The following is an 18,395-nucleotide window of genomic DNA, read 5'->3' on the forward strand; positions in this document are numbered from 1 at the left end:
GTGAGCCGTGCAATCCACTGCCAATACCCATCACTCTGCAATGTCCCTTCACCCGAGCGTGAAGTCAACAGCTGCACTCCAAACCAGACCCCAGTCCCTGAGCAACAGAACACAGAACAATACAGCACGGGACAGGCCATTCGGCCCACAATATGGTGCCCATTCATACCAAGGGGAGGGTGAGGGTCCTTAGCAATGGGTGCTGCCTCTTGAAGATGTCCTCGATGGTGAGGAGGGTTATGTCTGTGATGGAGCTGGCTGAGTCTACGACCCTTTGTTGCCTCTTGCGATCCTGTGCATTGGAGGCACCATACCAGGCTAAATGTCCCCCTCCTGTGTATCATCCAGGGTGAGGTAGGTCTGCTGGTTGAGTGGTATTGCGACAACAACCTTGCACTCAGCGTCAGCAGGACCAAGGAACTGATTGTGGACTTCAGGGACAGGAAGTCGGGAGAACACACACCAGTCCTCATTGAGGGGTCAGCGGTGGAAAGGGTGAGCAGCTTCAAGTTCCTGGGCGTCAACATCTCACATGGATGCAATCAGGAAGAAGGCACACCAGCAGCTCTACTTCATTAGGAGTTTGAGGAGATTCGGTATGTCACCAAAGACACTTACAAATTTCTCTAGATGTACAGTGGAGAGCATCCTGGTTGGTTGCATCACCACCTAGTATGGTGGCTTCAGTGCACAGGATTGCAAGAGGGTGCAGAGCGTTGTAGACTTAGCTAGCTCCGTCACAGGCACAGCCCTGCCCACCATCGAGGACGTCTTCAACAGTGGTGACTCAAGAAGGCAGCATCCATCACTAAGGACCCTCATCATCTAGGACATGCTCTCTTCTCATTACTACCATCAGGGAGGAGGTACAGGAGCCTGAAGACCCACACTCAACAATTCAGAAACAGCTTCTTCCCCTCCGCCATCAGATTTCTGAATGGTCCATGAACCCATGAACACTACCTCGTTATTCCTTTTTGTTTTGTACTTTTTTTTGTAATTTCTGGATTTTTATGTCTTGCACTGTACTGCTGCAAAACAAGTTTCACACCGTATGTTAGTGATAATAAACCTGATTCTGTCCCTCCATTCCCTTCATAGTGACCTGTCTATCCAAAAAGCCCCTTAAACTCCACCAAACTGCCTGCTTCAACTACGATCCCTGGTGACCCACTCCAGGCAGCTACCGCACTCTGCGTAAAACATCTCGCCCCTCACGTCACCTTTAAGCTCAGTCCTGATGAAGGGGCTCAACCCGAAACGTTGACTGTCCATTTCCCTCCACAGGTGCTTTCTGACGCGCTGATTTTCTCTGGCATTTTGTGTGTTGCTCCAGATTTCCAGCCTCTGTGGTCTCTCTCGTGTCGCCTTTAAACTTCCCCCCTCTAACCTTAGGAGCATGCCTTCTGATGTTTTCATATCTCCCTGAGGAAAAGATTCTACCCTATTTGTGCCTCTCATCATTTTATAAACTTCTACCAGGTCTCCTCTCAGCAGCTGACGCTCCAGGGAGAACAACCCAAGTTTGACCAACCTCTCCTTAGCATCTACCGACATTTACTACAAACCCACCGAGTCCCACAGCTACCTAGCCTACACCACTCGCGTGGCCCCCAGCTACACCTGCCATGTTCCACACCTCCTGCCGCATCACTTGCCAACTCTTTCCCTGCTACGTCAACGACTGCATCGGTGCCTCTTCCCTGCACTCCTGTGGAGCTCGTCAACTTCACCAACCTTGCTACCAACTTCCACCCTGCCCATTCACTTGGTCCATCTCCAACACCCCTCTTTCTTGATCTCTCTGCCTCCATCTCAGGAGACAGACTATCCACCGACGCTTACTGCAAACACACTGAGGCTACGCCCAGCATTTGCAGTCTCTTGTACTTGATTTCTTCATTTTTTTCCGGGGAGACAAAGGCAGCATTTATTGTCCACTGACTAATACAGCACAAATACAGACCCTTAAACCCAACTCGTCCATGCTGGCCAAGATGCCCATCTAAGCTAAACATTTGCCTGTGTTTGGCTCATATCTGAGTGGTTTGTTGGACAGTTCAGAGGGTATTTTATAGCCGACCTGACCTCTATGTGCCTCCATGTGCCAGATGAGTGGTCTACCATTAACACCCAAGACCGTGACTTCAAACTCTCCAGCTCGTTAACTGACTTTTAGCTCCTACTTCACCCGTTTATGGGAATCGCTGGCAAGGCCCAACCTAGGTAGACCATTCCTTGTTACCTTTGAATAGTGTGCTGGGCCATTTAAAGCTCAACTATATTGGTGGGTCTGGAGTCACACATAGACCCAGACCGAGTACGGACGGTCCGGAGTCACATATAGACCTCGACCGGGTACGGACGGTCTGGAGTCACATATAGACCCGGACCGGGTACGGATGGTCCGGAGTCACATAGACCCGGACCGGGTACGTACAGTCCAGAGTCACATATAGACCCAGACCGGTAACGGATGGTCTGGAGTCACACATAGACCCAAACAGGGTACAGACGGTGTGGAGTCACATATAGACCCAGACCGGGTACGGACAGCAGATTCCCTCCCCTGAAGTTCATTAATGAGGCAGGTGGGACATTAACGATGATCTTGCAGTATAATGACTGGCTTTACCAATCATTAAAAAATTCCAGGTGAATTTAAATTCCACAGTTGCTGTGGTGGGATTGGAACTCAGCTCCCTGGATTACCAGTTTGGTAACTTAATCTCTTTGCCAGTGCCATACCATAAGATTTTGAGGCATTGCACACCAACTCCCACATGGATTTGGTAGTGAGGTTTCACAACTGTTGCAACATGAGTTCAATCCCACCTTCTGGTACTGTCTGTGCAGGGTTTCCCCTGGGTGCCTAGACCCAGACCGTCCTACCCGGTCTGGGTCTATATGTGACTCCAGACCGTCCATACCTGGTCTGGGTCAATATGTGACTCAGACCCACTGACATAGTTGAGCCTTAAATGGCCCAGCACACTTCCAGGTTAGGATCGAACTCTCTCATTTTGAGGCAGCAGCTCTACCAGCTGCACTGTCATATAGGAGGCCATGCGTCCCATCCTGTCTCTGCCAGCTGCCTGACTCCCAGATCCACACAGTTTATGCAGAACTTGCACTGTGCGGTACAGTGGATGAAGTGCCAACTGCCCATACCAGATATTCCTATTTTGTTAAAGATATATGAAAAAATATTCCGAAATGACTGTCGTTGCGTGATGGTTAAATCAAAGGAAACCTTAATAACTGATCGCCCATTGGTGACTGGATGCTGGCTTGCTCGAGGCTCTCCACTGATCATGATACTCTTGCATCAGGCAGCCAGTGTGAAATGCAGCTTGAGGGCGGGTTCCATTGATTACCATGCCCCCATTAAGTCGAAAGTCCGCTGTGTCTAGTTGCTTAGCCAAACTGGATCTGGAGTCATTAGGTGTCGTCAACCCAGTAGATATTGCACACAGCAGAACTAACGATGTAAAATGATGCACCTCTCGGGGAAATGTCACACAGCTGTCTGTCTCAACACTTCTGGGAGCTTTCAAAACCTGATAGTCCAAACCCTGCACCATCAAACGTAGAAACATTACCCAAGAATATATTTCAGGTCTGGCTTTATTAATTTCCAGGATGAAGCAAGGCCCAGCATTTACCCCTGTCCCTGACTGCCCCGTGAAAAGGAGGGGGTGAGTCACCTCCTTGAACCGCTGCAGTCCGTGTGGGGAAGGGGCTCCCACGGTGCTGCTGGGGAGCGAGTTCCCGGGTTTAGACCCAGTGACGGTGAAGGAACGGCGAGCTATTTCCCAGTCAGGGTGGGGTGTGACTGGGAGGGGAACCTGCAGGTGGTGGTGTTCCCCTGCACCCGCTGCCCTTGTCCTGGGTGGGAGAGGTGGAGGGTTTGGGAGGTGCTGTCGGAGTAGCCTGGGCGAGTAACCGCGGGGCGTTGTGTAGACGGTGCACCCTGCAGCCACTGGTGAAGGGAGTGTTTAGGTGGGTGGATGGGGTGCCGATTGAGCAGGCTGCTTTGTCCTGGACTCATTCGGGCAAAGGGAGCGTCTTCCAGCACACCCCTGAACATATTATCCAACAGTACTGTACAGGTACCATTCCTGCAAAAGTGGTGCTATCCTTTTGGTTTCTGCTGCCCTAAAATGCTGTAATTGCACATCCAGATTAAAGCTCACAGTCCATACCTTATACTTACAAATGACACAGGAGGCCATTTGGCCCTCCGGGTCCATGCCAGCTCCCAGGAGAGCAATCCCACCCGCCCCCCAGTCCCATATTCCCATCGATTGCCTTGATTCTTTCTGACATTCATCTGCAGTTGAGTTAATTTAATGGCCAGTTGACCTCCCAACTTGTTTTCGGGATGTGGGAGGAAACCGGAGAACCAAGGGGAAACCCACACGGTCACAGGGAGAACGTGCAAACTCCACACAGACAGCGGCAGAGGCCAGGATTGAATCTAGTTCTGTGGCGCTTTGAGACAATGGCTCTACCTGCAGCACCACCATGCCATCCATAACTCAAGGGCCTATCACAAATAACCATGAAGATGACTACATTGGTTTAACACCATCAGGCTCAGACAGTAAAAGGCACCGTTTATCACCCATCCCTGGGGTGGGGGGGCAGTCATTGTCTTGAAGCACTGAAGCCTATTGGGGAAGGGAGCTCCACAGTTTAGACCCAGTGACGGTGAAGGAACGGCGATAGTTCCAAGGCAGGATGGTGTGTGACTGGTTGGCGGTGGTGTCCCCCTGCACCATCCTGGGTGGGAGAGGTGGAGGGTTTGGGAGGTGCTGTCAGAGTAGCCTGGGCGAGTAACCATGGGGCATCATGTAGACGGTGCACACTGCAGCCACTGTGCGCCGGTGGTGGAGGAAGGGAGTATTCAGGGGGGTGGGTGGGGTGCCGATCGAGTGGGCTGCTTTGTCCTGGACTCATTCAGGGAAGTGAAGAGGATTCCAGTGCACTCTGAGTGTTCTATCCAACAGAGCTGTGCAAGTAGCTTTCCCAGAGACACCAGAATTTCCAAGAGGTGGTGACCACCATTGAACGGTGGGGATTAAACGCAGAGCCCACATCCTATCCACAAGGTCCAAGCACCAAATACAGAATGACCCTGCCAAAACTCCAGGTGTTTTCCCAGAAACAATGCAGAACAAATCTTAAGAGACCACACACCCACCTCCAAAGTGACTCTAGGAGGAAATAAACAGGGATACCATAAGATATAGGAGCAGAATTAGGCCATTCGGCCCATCGAGTCTGCTCCACCATTCAATCGTGGCTCTTTTTTTTCCAACTCCATTCATTCTCCCACCTTCTCCCCGTAACCAACCACAAACCTCTCAATCTCTGCCTTAAATACACCCAATGACTTGGCCTCCACAGCCGTCTGTGGCAATGAATTCCACAGATTCACTACCCTCTGGCTAAAGAAATTTCTCATCTCAGTTCTAAAGGGACGTCCCTTTATTCTGAGGCTGTGCCCCCGAATCCTAGACTCTCCCACTGATGAAAACATCCTCTCCACATCCACTCTATCCAGGCCTTTCAGTATCTGGTAGGTTTCAATGAGATCCCCGCTCGTCCTTCTGAACTTCATCAAGTACAGGCCCAGAGACATCAAACAGTCTACAGAGTAATTGGTACCCTGGCAACCCAACGCGAGTTCAAGTGCGGCATTTCTTTGGCCTAGGTTTGCAAAGCACCAACTGCAAAGTTATTTTGAATCATTTATTAGTTGCTTAATCAATGAACACACAAATATAACCGCCATGGTATTAGCTGACATCCAAAATGTAAATGGATCTCCTGTGGTAATGCTCAGAGATGGCACTTCCCCATAAGACCAGTGACCTAAACAGATATATAACAGGAGTCTAGCTATTTATACAATTACTGAGTGCAGAGGACTTTTCCCAACCAGTAGGGTTGTGTCAAAAAACGAGGCATCTGTTACAGAGTGATATCTGCTGTGTGCTGCTATATATACACCTCCACTTCAATACAGGGCAGAATAGGAACGCACATGTTGAGCCAGGACACAGAGCAGGCTGATAAAATGTTCGCCTAGACTGCCAAGTTAAGTCTGCAGTTGTGCTTTGAAATAACTGAGGTTATTTATCAACAGGGGTATTTCAGTTCAATCACAAAAGACATAAAAGCAATAGATGGACTGTTTTGTAGAACATCTTGATTACCGGAGGAAGGGGCTCCCTCACACAGCCCACTGCTGAATTGAAACACATGAAAGCACACACATTTAATGTTCACCCACAGGGACCACTGCTGTGTCCAGTGACAAGAACTTCTCTATCAAAGGAACAAGAATAATGTTTGTGCTGCCAGAGGTAGGTTTTTTCCACAGTTCACTTACTGTGAGCTTCTGACTCGTCACCAAGCTTTGGTGAAATCCGAGCTGACAACACACACAATGCTGGCGGTGTTGCTGTGGACTTGATGGCACACGCACTTAACCTGGCGGCCGGATGTTTGTGTTATTCAATCAATAGTGAGTTTCGTGACACTGATAATTTCCCCTGATTATGTTCAGCAGTGGCAATTCACCCGAGGCATGCTTTACCATCAGTGTGTGATCATGCTGCAGGGATTGCAGATAGCTTACAGAGTGGGTGGAGAGTCAACTGCATTATTCAGCAAATGAACCTGAATCAGACTGCGTGCACACATATTGCTGAGTGCGTGTGCATTGCATCAATTGCAAAGTGTGACTACAGTGTCAGCATGCGTCAGGTGCAGGAGTAACAACTTTATGTACAACAGGTCACCCAGCAGTGAAAGGATAACCTACTCTGGGATTGAGAGAGACATCTTTGTCTCATTTTACTACAGATTAATCTCCTTACTTTGATTTTAAAAATGCACAACACTGCCCATTGATTATTTTCTAGACCGAGCCCACAATTACAATTAATTTTCTCACCAATGATTTATAAAAGAAAAGACACTTCAAGAATAAAACACGAGTGAGCTGGCAGAGGTGAGAGCCAGAAAGAGGGGCAGATCACCTGCTATCAAATCACCAACTGGCTTCTCACGAACTTTGGTGGCTGCTGGTGTGCTGCCAGTGTTTGTGTTCGGGGGACTGAGGGGGGCTGGCGAAAGCTGCAGAAGACAATGATGATACGGGGACAGAGTGACAGGCCCAGCCACAGTTCCCGTCTACCCTTCCTGCCAGGGTGGGATGCAAAAAGGGAAAAGACCCCACCAAAATCAGAGTGCTAACAGCTGGACTGGCAGGCTGGAGCAGTGGATAATCAGACACATTGGTCGTAGTATTTGGGCACAGCTTGAAAATGGCATTAGTGTAGCCAGTCACCCCACAGAATGGAAGTTGTAGTGGGACCACCGCCCCTGGCAAAAATCACAACAATCTCCATAGTCCTCTACATTCCTACAACTACTGGGTGAAGGGTTCTTTGCTTCTCCGATAATCTTTGATCCAGGCTCAGGATCGTCGTTACTACGAAACCTAGTTTTTATATCCACAAGAACGTCTGCTCATGGCAGATTCTATGCAGTTTTAAAAAGAGAACTGGAATCCACGTCACTCCACCACCAAATCGAAGCGTTCTGCCTCTTCAAAGCTGGCATTCATCTGAGCAGCCCACTCATCCAGTGCAGACTTCTGTAAGACAGGGACATGAATTGCATCAGGATCAAGCAGTGGGCCCATTAGATCTCAGGCTCCTCCTGGGGCACAGCAGCACATTCACCATTACAGGAAGGGTGTGGGGGCTTTGGAGAGGGTGCAGAAGAGGTTCACCAGGATGCTGCCTGGATTAGAGGGTGTGAGCTATGAGGAGAGGTCAGACAAACTTGGGTTGTTTTCTCTGGAGCAGCAGAGGCTGAGGGGAGACCTGATAGAGGTTTATAAGATTATGAGAGGCACAGATACAGTAGACAGCCAGAGTCTGCTTCCCAGGGTAGAAATGTCAAACACTAGAGGGCACAGCTTTAAGGTGAGAGGGGGGAGTTTGAAGGAGATGTGTGGGGCAAGTTTTTTTTAAGCAGCACAGAGAGCGGTGGGTGCCTGGACCAGGCTGCCAGGGGTGTGGTGGAGGCAGACATCATAATGGCAGTTAAGAGGCTTTCAGACAGGAAGAGAATGGAGGGAGATGGACCATGTACAGGCAGCAGGGATTAGTTTAATTTGGCATCGTGCTCAGCACAGACATGGTGGGCCGAGGGGCCTGTTCCTGTGCCGTACTGTTCTGTGTTCTACACACTGACCCTCAGAACTTGTGGCCGCTGCTCACGAACACTGCTCACCACATGTGGGAACACAGCGACAGAGCCGCCCCTGTCCCATCCCCTTGTGGCAGGAACACTTTAATTTAACAGACCCTTTGACTCACTATGTGGGAGCTGGGGTAACCCCACCCTTAAGATCCTCATCACCCAGAGGAGTGGGAATGTAAACCCTGGTCGGGTCTAACACCCGAACATGTGGTCAACGGGGAGGGTCACAGGTGCAAGAGGGCAGATCAGGGTCACAGATGAAAGGTCAGACTGGGACTGACCCTGATTGTGCAGTGAACGTAAGAATAGGCCGCTCGGCCCCTCAAGTCTACCCCACTATTCAATATGATCATAGCTGATTTCTCCCAGTCCTCATCTCTTCTGTATCAGTTCCCCATAACCCTCCATTCCCTGATCTTTCAGAAAAGTATCTACCTCCTCTTTGAATGATCCAGCCTCCACAATCCCCCGGGGCAGAGAATTCCAGAGATTCCCCACCCTCTGCGAGCATTCCCAAAACATTGAACAGGTCATAGAGGGTTTAAACGACTTGAGCAGGGCAGCACAGTGACACAGCGGGTAGAGCTGCTGCCTCTCAGCGGCAGAGACCCAGTTTCAATCCTGACCTCGGATACAGTCTGTGTGGAGTGTGCACGTTCTCCCTGTGACCGCGTGGGTTACCCCCTGGGTGCTCCGGTTCCCTCCCACATCCCAGAGACATGCGATTTGGTAGGTTAATGACCATTACAAATTGCCCTTAGTGGGTGAGGGGGAGAAACTGGGAAATTTTTTTTTAAAAAAGTATTAGTGCAAGTGGGTGGTTGGTCGGTGCAGACTCAGTGGCTGAAGGGCCCGTTTCTGTGCTGTACCCCTCTGACTGTGTCACTGTTACAGTAACTCCAGGGGTAACACAACGTGAGTGGGGCAGTGGTGTCGTCATAAGAAGTGAATTAACAGCAGGACACCAGATTTAACCAAGAGGGAGGTTGGTTTTGGTGGTTTCACAGCAGATGGGAACAGTGATCAGCATAATTATAGATAGAAGTGTGCGCATCTGTCTGTCTGTGTGTAATCCCAACAGCACCCATCCCTTTGCCCTGGACAAGTTCTGACAGCTGAAGGTGAACTAACCCAAGCCAGATCGGAAAGTCTGCGGCAAGACATTGCAATGGGAATTGAGAAAATGTTAACCGCCGTTTTGATTTTAAGACCTGTCAGTTCTGTGTCCACTCAGGAGCAGCGATTTCTGCAATTAAACCCCTGACGCTGTTGGGATTGCAGCAATGCTGCCAAGAGGCGCTGCAGGAGCTCCCTCTGTCCCACTGCACTCTGGAGCCCTGCTCTGCTGCATCACAGGATCAAAGATTGCCTGCTTCTGTGGCTGCTAAAGCAGAGCAAGGAAGGGAGACGTAAGGAGCCGATGTCGCCCTTTGCTGGAGCTGAGGTCCAGCACCACAGACTTTTACACCCACAAGCCAACTATCAGAAAATGGCAGCGTTATCCAGTCACTGTCGCATGGCTGACTGCAGGGATTTGCTGCGTGCAAATTAGCTGCTGCATTCCTGACAGCGACAGCACTTCACCAGAACCTCATGGCCTGCACATCCGAGAGACGACACCTCTAGTCCAACATCCCCACAGTTCTGGTAACCAAGTGTTGGCCGGCAGTGGGAAAACTTGGGGGTAGAGGAGTGGGATAGTTCACAACACACAGGCTCGGCCAGACTTGGAGCACTGTGTGCACTTCTGGTCACCACACTATAGGAAGGATGTGGGTGCGCTGGAGAGGGTGCAGAGTGGATTCAACACGGTGCTGCCTGGATTGGAGGACTTCAGTGAGAGGGGAATCTGAATAGGTTGAATGTTTTCCCTGGAGTAGCTGAGGCTGAGGGGGTGACCTGATAAAGATCATGAGAGGTGTAGATAGGGTAGATAGTCAGTCTGTTTTCCATGCTGGTGATGTCTAACACAAGAGGGCATAGGTTTAAGGTGGGGGGGTGGGGGTTGCAGGGTTTAAATGAGATTTACGAGGCAAGTTTTTTTTAAATACGCAGTGGGAGGTTGACATATCTGAAACGAGATTAGCTCAGAGGAACATTGGGAAGAAAAGCCAAAGCTGGGTGCATAAAGTAGAGAGAGAGTGTGGAACCCAGCAAGGTGGAGGGGTGCAGGGGAGGTGGAGAAAGAGCCCGGTGAGAGAGAGGGGGCAGAAACCCAGGGGGAGGGGGAGGAGAGAGAGGGAAAAGAGAGAAAAAGGGAGGGAGAGCCGAGCAAGGAGGGTGGGGGGGCCCCAGCGAGGGGGTGGGGTGGGAGGGGAGAGAGAGCAAGAAAGGAGAGTAAGAACCAGGTGTAGGGGGTAAGAGCCCAATGGATGGGGGGGGGGGGGGGCAGCAGGGAGCCCAGCGAGAGAGAGGAAGAACCAGGTGAGGGGGGCGGGGGGAAGACCCCAGGAGCTACAGCTGAGAGCAACCCTGCCATCAGGAGTTGGGCCGAGGCAGCGAGAAGGGAGCCGCTGACGTACCTCGATCTGAGCCACCTTCCGCTTCTTCCTCTTCTCCTTGGCGGCAGCAACACCAGGGATGGCGCCCGGCGGCACGCAGGCGGCGCTGCCAGGAGCCGGCAGCCCCGCAGGTTTATCCCTGGGGCTGGCGGACTTCACCGGTGAGATGGCCGGCAGGGCCTCGGTGGCCAGGAGTCTCTCAAAGCCGAAGAAGGAGCGGCGCGCCGGGTGCCACTGGTTGGGCGTGGACGTGTCGGAGCCGTCGCTGGCGTTGCCGGCCTGCGTGCCGAAGGGGCTCAGCCGGCTGTAGGAACGCCGCACCTTGTGGGACATCACCGAGTCCCGGTCACTCGGCAGCCGTGTGTCCAGCAGCAGGTCAGAGTCCTCGGCGGAAGGGGTTGCGGTGACAGGCAGTGAGGGCGAGACCTGTCCCTCAGGGGCCCCTGACCCAGCAGAGACACGGCAGACATTTTCTTTCACCGCCTCGGCCGAAACCTGTGGAACGGAGGAGACTTCACGTCAACTGGGTCCCCTGCCCCAGTGGTGCACCCACCACTGGGTCTGCCACTGACCCCCACGTGTTGGTGTGGACAGCACTCGATGTTCAAGGCACAGGAAGAGACCAGTTCTCCCCCCAACCCCTATCCTGCACAATTCCCCCACCCAGCGATATAATCATCTCCTTCTTGCCCCCATTCCCTTCCACACGTACACCTGTGGACAGACACATCCCCCCACCACATACACACATCTCCCCCTCTCCCCACACACCCACAGACACATCCCCCCCTCCCCACACACCCAGACACATCCCCCCCCTCTCCCCACACACCCACAGACACATCCCCCACCACATACAGACAACAGCTCCCCCCTCACCCCACACACCCACCAAAAGGAATCCTAAAGCAAAACTCTTATCAATGCTGAGACCATCAATCACAGTAGGTCTTAGACAGACACGTGAATGTGCAGGGAATGGAGGTATATGGACCATGTGCAGGCAGAAGGGATTAGTTTAGTTGGTGGTTAATTACCTGTTTAATTAGTTCGGCACATCATGGGCTGAAGGGCCTGTTCCTGTGCTGGACTGTTCTACGCTCACAGTCTCAGAAGTTCCGATCACTTCCCCCACCCCAATAGTTTTACAAAGTGTTTCCCAATTTCAGCCTTGAAGATAAATATTTAAGGTTGTGCTTCTTGTTCTGGGCTCGTCCCCTGCCTCCCCTCTCCACCAGACAAGGAAATGGCATCCCCACAGCTGCCATCGTGTCGTTTTAACACTTATTTGAACAATATCACTTGGATCACCCTTAAAGTGATCAGGTGCTATACAAATGAAAGAATTCATTTTTGCATTAATAAATCTTATCGAGGTCAGATATATATTACAATTAGTCCAGTGAACTGCTTGACATTTTACAGCTTACAATAAATGTAAATTTGTTTAATTTTAATCCCCCTCCTTGCACACCAATTTGCCCAGTGGTGTGCTCGAACTCAAACACCGGGTGGCTGTGGATTGCAAATACTCGGGTACAGATGATCAACACACTCTACACACGATAAAGCATCAGCCTCGGTCAGTTTGGCCACATAATCTAATCACACTGTGGCAAAGTGCAAGAGCTCATTTTCTCTAACATTATAAAAGACCTCAGGTACAGATAACACTGATAAACCACAGAGTCCTCACTGCCTTTCAGACATCCTCATCCCAAACCAAAGCAAAAGCCTCGGATCTGAACCAGAGTTGGAAACCTGTGTCAATAACATGCCCTGCCTGCTAATCATGCCCATTTCACAGCCATTCGGGTCAATCTTGGACCAGGTTTGGGGAAGGGGTGGGGGGAGGGGTAGTGGTGGTGGGTTGAGGAGGGGGGATGTGTACTCACCCGAGGGCTTCGCCTTGGGGTTGCAGTGGTGCCCACAGTGAGCTGGATGAGAAAGTTCAGTTAGTTTCATGTCTCAACTTTAGTATAATGAGCTGATTAATAAAACAACAGCAGGCCAATAAACCCACTCTCCCCAAAATAGTCACCTCTTATTTTAAGTTCATTTTTCAGCTGTTCAGCACGAGTGGCAAGGCCCAACATTTGGTGCCCATCCCTGACTGTCCCGAGCCAGCTCCTCAAACTACTGCAGTCAGTGTGGGAAAGGGCGCTCCCACAGCGCGGGGAGAGGGAGCTCCTTTAGACCCAGTAATGGTGAAGGAACATTGACAGGATGGTGTACAACTGGGAGGGGAACCTGCAGGCGGTGGTATACCCCTGCACCTACTGCCCTTGTCCTTGGTGGGAGAACATAAGAAATAGGAGCAGAAGGCCATCCGGCCTGTCGAGCCTGCTCCGCCATTCAATAAGATCATGGCTGATCTGGCCGTGGACTCAGATCCACCGACCTGTCTTTCCCCCATAACCCTTAATTCCCCTACTATGCAAAGATCTATCTGACTGTGTCTTAAATATATTTAATGAGGTAGCCTCTACTGCTTCCCTGGGCAGAGAATTCTACAGGCTAGCTCAATAGACATGTTGGTCAGCATGGACAATATGGGCCGAAGGGACTGTTTCCCTGCTGTCTGACACTAGAACTGTGTACACCTCCCCAGCTGCAACACCCATCACCCCTCCCTCCACCACGACAGCCTAAACAGATGAGGTTAGAATAAGATTAACCACGTCATCGGTTTTGACACAGCTGCTGCCCTGTTTCCCCACGCACACACTCCTCACCCCTCCAAAACAAACAAAAAGATCAAAACCCGGAGTATTCACCGCATACCTTTCTCTGGGGCTTGATCTTCTTCAAAACAATGGAATGTTTGACAGCCGGAACCTGTGCAAGAGTCAGCAAGTTGAGTCAGTCACAAAAACCTTCAGCACGGCTCGGGCTGCTTGCCCCTTTACACAAGCAAACCCACACCATACCCCTCCCTGCAAGAACTAACACACTTACACATGTCCCTGGTAACATAGTTCACAAGCTTTTGTTGTTCTGAACTATTATTTTTTGGAAATAAAACATACAAGCCCCACGTGACATTCAATCTGCAGCAGGATCGATCTTGTACTGCGTCAGTGATGGGATTTGAATTTGTGTCTGCAGATTATTTAACAGCAACGTTAGTAAACCAGGTGGGTTTTTACAAGAATTCAGTAAGTCAGTGGTCACCATTAACGACTTATTGATGTGACCCACGTCATGAGATCAGTAGAGAACTCCTGTGAATACTCATCCAGTTCTGTAATTACAGTGCTTGTTGCAGCTTCATTATAAACACCTTCTGGAGAGATGCTGCCTCATAGCTTTAGGCCTCCGGCACTGTCTGTCTGGAGTTTGCACATTCTCCCTGTGACCACGTGGTTAAGTGGCCACTGTAAACTGCCTGATCGTTGTGTTTAAGACCTGCAGGGCGAGAGATGGCGATCATTCAGAACCCGAGGGCTGATTCTTTTATTTAGAGATAAAAATGTAGGGTATGTGGGGAAAGTAGGCTTAGTGGAAGAATGGGGATTGTTCTGAGAATCAGCATAGACTCCATGGGCCAAATGGCCTTCTCCCGTCGTGTAGAAAGATGGAAATTTATTGTAAATAAATTTACACATAACAAATGATTTAAATTACCCAAAAACCTATAAACAAAATAATCAAATACAGCCTCAGATTTCAAATCATCTCTCACCCTGCAGGTAATCAGGCGATTGATTAGGCCTGGGCATTTAGGATCATTCGACCAACCTCTGCACTCACCAAGCTTTCTTCATTCTCTGTCGCTGACAGCCGGTCGGATCTTCTTCTCGCCAGTGGGGGAACATCTGAAAAAAATCAGCAGAGTTAAACCATCACCCTGGGCTCCTGTAGCTCGAGGAAAGAACTGTTCAGTGCTGTCACACAGAACATTCCCAATTTATTTCCATGGGCAAGCACAAGATTTTGCACAGCTAATATGTTCTCCATGTCCCATTTTCTGGAATAATTTGCACTGCAACTCAGGAACTAGACCCCTTCACTCGATCATCAGTATACCACAGCAGAATCAGAATTATCGCTGACATACGACATGAAATGTGTTGTTTTGCAGCAGCAGTACAGTGCAAGACACAAAATTACCATAAATTACAAAAATAGTGTAAATAATGAGGTAGTGTTCATGGACCATTCATAAATCTGGTAGCAAAGAAGCTATTTCTGAATCATTGAGTGTGGGTCTTCAGGCTCCTGTACCTCCTCCCCAATGGTAGTAATGTGAAGAGGGCATGTCCTGGGTGGTGAGGGTCCTTAGTGATGGATGCCACCTTCTTGAGGCACCGCCTCTTGAAGATGTCCTCGATGGTGGGGAACATCAATGTACAACAAAGGGTTTTATTATTTTGTTTTTCAAGATCTGGGCATCAATCTCAATGCCCAGCAGTTATTGCCCATCTCCAATCACCCCTAGAGAAGGTGGGGGGGGGGGGGGGGGGGGGGGGGGACAACACTCCCTTGAACCGCTGCAGTCCATGTGGAGAAGGGGCTCCCACAGTACTGTTGGGAGGGAGTTGAAGATGCTGGAATCTGGAGCAACACACAATCTGCTGGAGGACCTCAGCGGGTCAGGCAACCTGCGTGGATGGAAATGGACAGGTGACGTTTCAGGTCGAGGCCCTTCAGCTGGACTGAAAGGTAGAGGGGAGACAGATAGGACAAAGAGGTGGGTGGAGCAAGAGCTGGCAGGTGATAGGTGGGTCCAGGTGAGGAGGCAGATGAAGGGGAGAGTGGGAAGAGGGCCAATGTTCCACGTGAAGCAGGACTGGATGAATCCGAGTGGCCTGCTCAGGTGGGACATTCGGCCCTACCTGATACTGACCCCTGGGAGAGGCGGGCCCGGGTTGCCTCAGCACCAGTACGTGGGGAGAAGGTTCTCGTGATCAGTCTGCATCATGATTTAAAGTCAAAACGTAGACAATTCCTCTCCGCCCCCATCCCACAGATGCTGCAGTAGATTCTTTGCTGCCTTCTAGCTTTAGGGTCCCCTACACTGGGGGGAAAAAACTGTGACCATCCACCTTATCATAAGGTCACCCCTCCTAGAGAAAACCCAGCCTCAGGATCTCACTGAAACTTTGGTGGGGGGGGGTGGGGGGGGGGGTCATGGCCTCATAGTGAGGGACCAGCTGGTCAGGGCCGAGATGGGAAAACCTTTGGAATTCTCTCCCTTCAGCCATGATCTAGTGCAGGGGATGCAGCAGGCTCGTGGGGCCGAGTGGCCTCCACAGGTGGGGCACTCAGCCCTGAAAGCTGGTGGGGGAGGGATAGCCAGTGAGGAAGGGTGGAGCAGGAGCTGGCAGGGGATAGGTGGATCCAGGTGAGGAGGGGTGATCAGCAGATAGAAGAGTGGGAACAGCGCCAGAACTGGGAACTACTCCCCCCCACCACCCCCCACATACCGACCTGTCTGTCCTCAACCTCCTCCACTGCCAGGGTGAGGCTAAACCCAAACTAGAGGAACCCCACCTCACATCCTGCCCCCAGGGAGAGTCTACACCCTGACGGCACGGACACTGAATTCTCCAACTTCAGGGGACCTGCTCCCCCTCTGACCCTTCCCCCCCCCTCCTGATCCACCCAGTTCCTCCTCCACCCACCCACTGGAATCCTCCCCCCTCCACTGTTCCCACCTGCCCTCCCCACCTCCCTTATTTGGTTCCAGGCTCCACCTTCCTCTCCCATCAGATCCCACCACCTGCAGCCCTCTGTCACCTCCCAGCCTCCGGCACCATCCCCACCCCACCTGCCTATCAACCCGCCCCCACCCGGATCCACCCATCACCTGTTAGCTGCACCGTCCCCCCCAACCCCCTCCCCTCCGCACAATTGCCCCCCACCCCTCCCCCTCACTACCCCCACTCCCACCACAGCCCCTGCCCCTCCCTCCCTCAATACCCCTACCCCCTCCCACCACTGTCCCCCCACCCCTGCCCCCTCCCACCACTGTCCCCCACCCCTCCCACCACAGCCCCCACCCCACCACTGTCCCCCACCCCCCAACCCCTCCCACCACAGCCCCCACCCCACCACTGTCCCCCAACCCCTCCCACCACAGCCCCCACCCCACCACTGTCCCCCACCCCCCAACCCCTCCCACCACAGCCCCCACCCCACCACTGTCCCCCAACCCCTCCCACCACAGCCCCCACCCCACCACTGTCCCCCACCCCCCACCCCCTCCCACCACAGCCCCCACCCCACCACTGTCCCCCACCCCCAACCCCTCCCACCACAGCCCCCACCCCACCACTGTCCCCCACCCCCCAACCCCTCCCACCACAGCCCCCACCCCACCACTGTCCCCCACCCCCCAACCCCTCCCACCACAGCCCCCACCCCACCACTGTCCCCCACCCCCAACCCCTCCCACCACAGCCCCCACCCCACCACTGTCCCCCACCCCCCAACCCCTCCCACCACAGCCCCCACCCCACCTTTACACGGACCATCTCCTCTCTCTCAGGCCAGGGGAAGGGTGTCGACCCCAGACTCCCCCCTCCCCCCAGACGCTGCCCGACCCGCTGAGTCCCTCCAGCAGCCGGTGAGTGGCTCGGGATTCCAGCCCCCGTTCGGCCGCCCCGGAGGGGAGGGGAGGGGAGGGCCGGGTCCCGGGATCTGGCGGCGGCGCCTCACTCACCTCGGGCCTGGCCCCGCTCCGCCGCCGCCGCCATCTTCCCGCCGCCTTCCCCCCAACGGCCGCGCGCGGGAACCGGCCGCCGCATTCAAAACGCCCGCCGCCGCTTCTGATTGGCTCCACGCAGCCCCGCCTTCGCTCTGCATTGGCCATTTAGTCCGTCAAACAGAGATATTCTGGGTCCCTATTGGTTGAGACAAGACACCCCCTCTTCATTGGTTTATTTCTGCACCGCCTGCGCTCCTGATTGGCCTGTCTGTGCGCGGACGACGTCGCATCCCGTCGGCGATGGCGACTTCTGATTGGCTGGCGTCTGCCACCCACCCCACCCATCGGGTGATTGGTCCGTGTGTGGAAGGTCTGAACTGTTCCCCCCCTCGACGCTCATTGGACTGACAGACTTTCAGTCATTCGGGTTGCCGGGGCACCAAGGCAAACCTTCCCCACCATTGGATAGATATGCAGGGCGGAACCCGCCCATCCCTATATAAACTCTCCCGCAGGGCGTGGGCTCTCAGTGCTCCGACCAGGGAGCTGTGGTGAGGCAGGGCCTTGTGATTGGTGACCGGCAATTGTCTTTGATGTTAATTATGAGGAGCCCGTGAAGTGACAAGCTCTTGAAATTCTTTTTCAATCTTTTTATTAGTTTTCAAATTAATACAGATTAATATATAGCATCAATATTTATACAAAGAGATCAGGATAACAATCATAGCATATATAATCATAAAGAACAATAAAATATAAAACAAAATCTGTAGATCCAACGATCTCTTAGTAAATGAATATAATATAAAAGAAAGGAAAGGAAAAGATTTATTATATAATTTTTTTTTAAAACCCAAATCAATTAAAAAAATTATAAACAATATAAACTAAACAAAAAAACTTTTTTAGAAAAAAAACAAAGAAAAACTGGGCTAAAATTTCTCGGTAGAAACAGC

At 51.8% G+C, this 18,395-nt stretch overlaps 1 protein-coding gene across 1 annotated transcript; it reads right to left on the minus strand.

Annotated features, from left to right (window-relative positions):
* Positions 1–5,743: 5,743 nt before the first annotated feature.
* Positions 5,744–17,539, minus strand: cdca5 (cell division cycle associated 5). Its single transcript, XM_052045087.1, has 6 exons — positions 17,455–17,539; positions 14,541–14,605; positions 13,572–13,625; positions 12,683–12,724; positions 10,809–11,282; positions 5,744–7,672 (listed from the first exon to the last, which is right to left on the minus strand). Exons 1-6 carry the CDS (start codon positions 17,537–17,539, stop codon positions 7,592–7,594), a joined length of 801 nt encoding a protein of 266 aa, XP_051901047.1. The 3' UTR covers positions 5,744–7,591.
* Between the last annotated feature and the right edge of the window lie 856 nt (positions 17,540–18,395).

The sequence above is a fragment of the Pristis pectinata genome, chromosome 38 (genome assembly GCF_009764475.1).
Source record: "Pristis pectinata isolate sPriPec2 chromosome 38, sPriPec2.1.pri, whole genome shotgun sequence".
Classification (NCBI taxonomy): Eukaryota; Metazoa; Chordata; class Chondrichthyes; order Rhinopristiformes; family Pristidae; genus Pristis; species Pristis pectinata.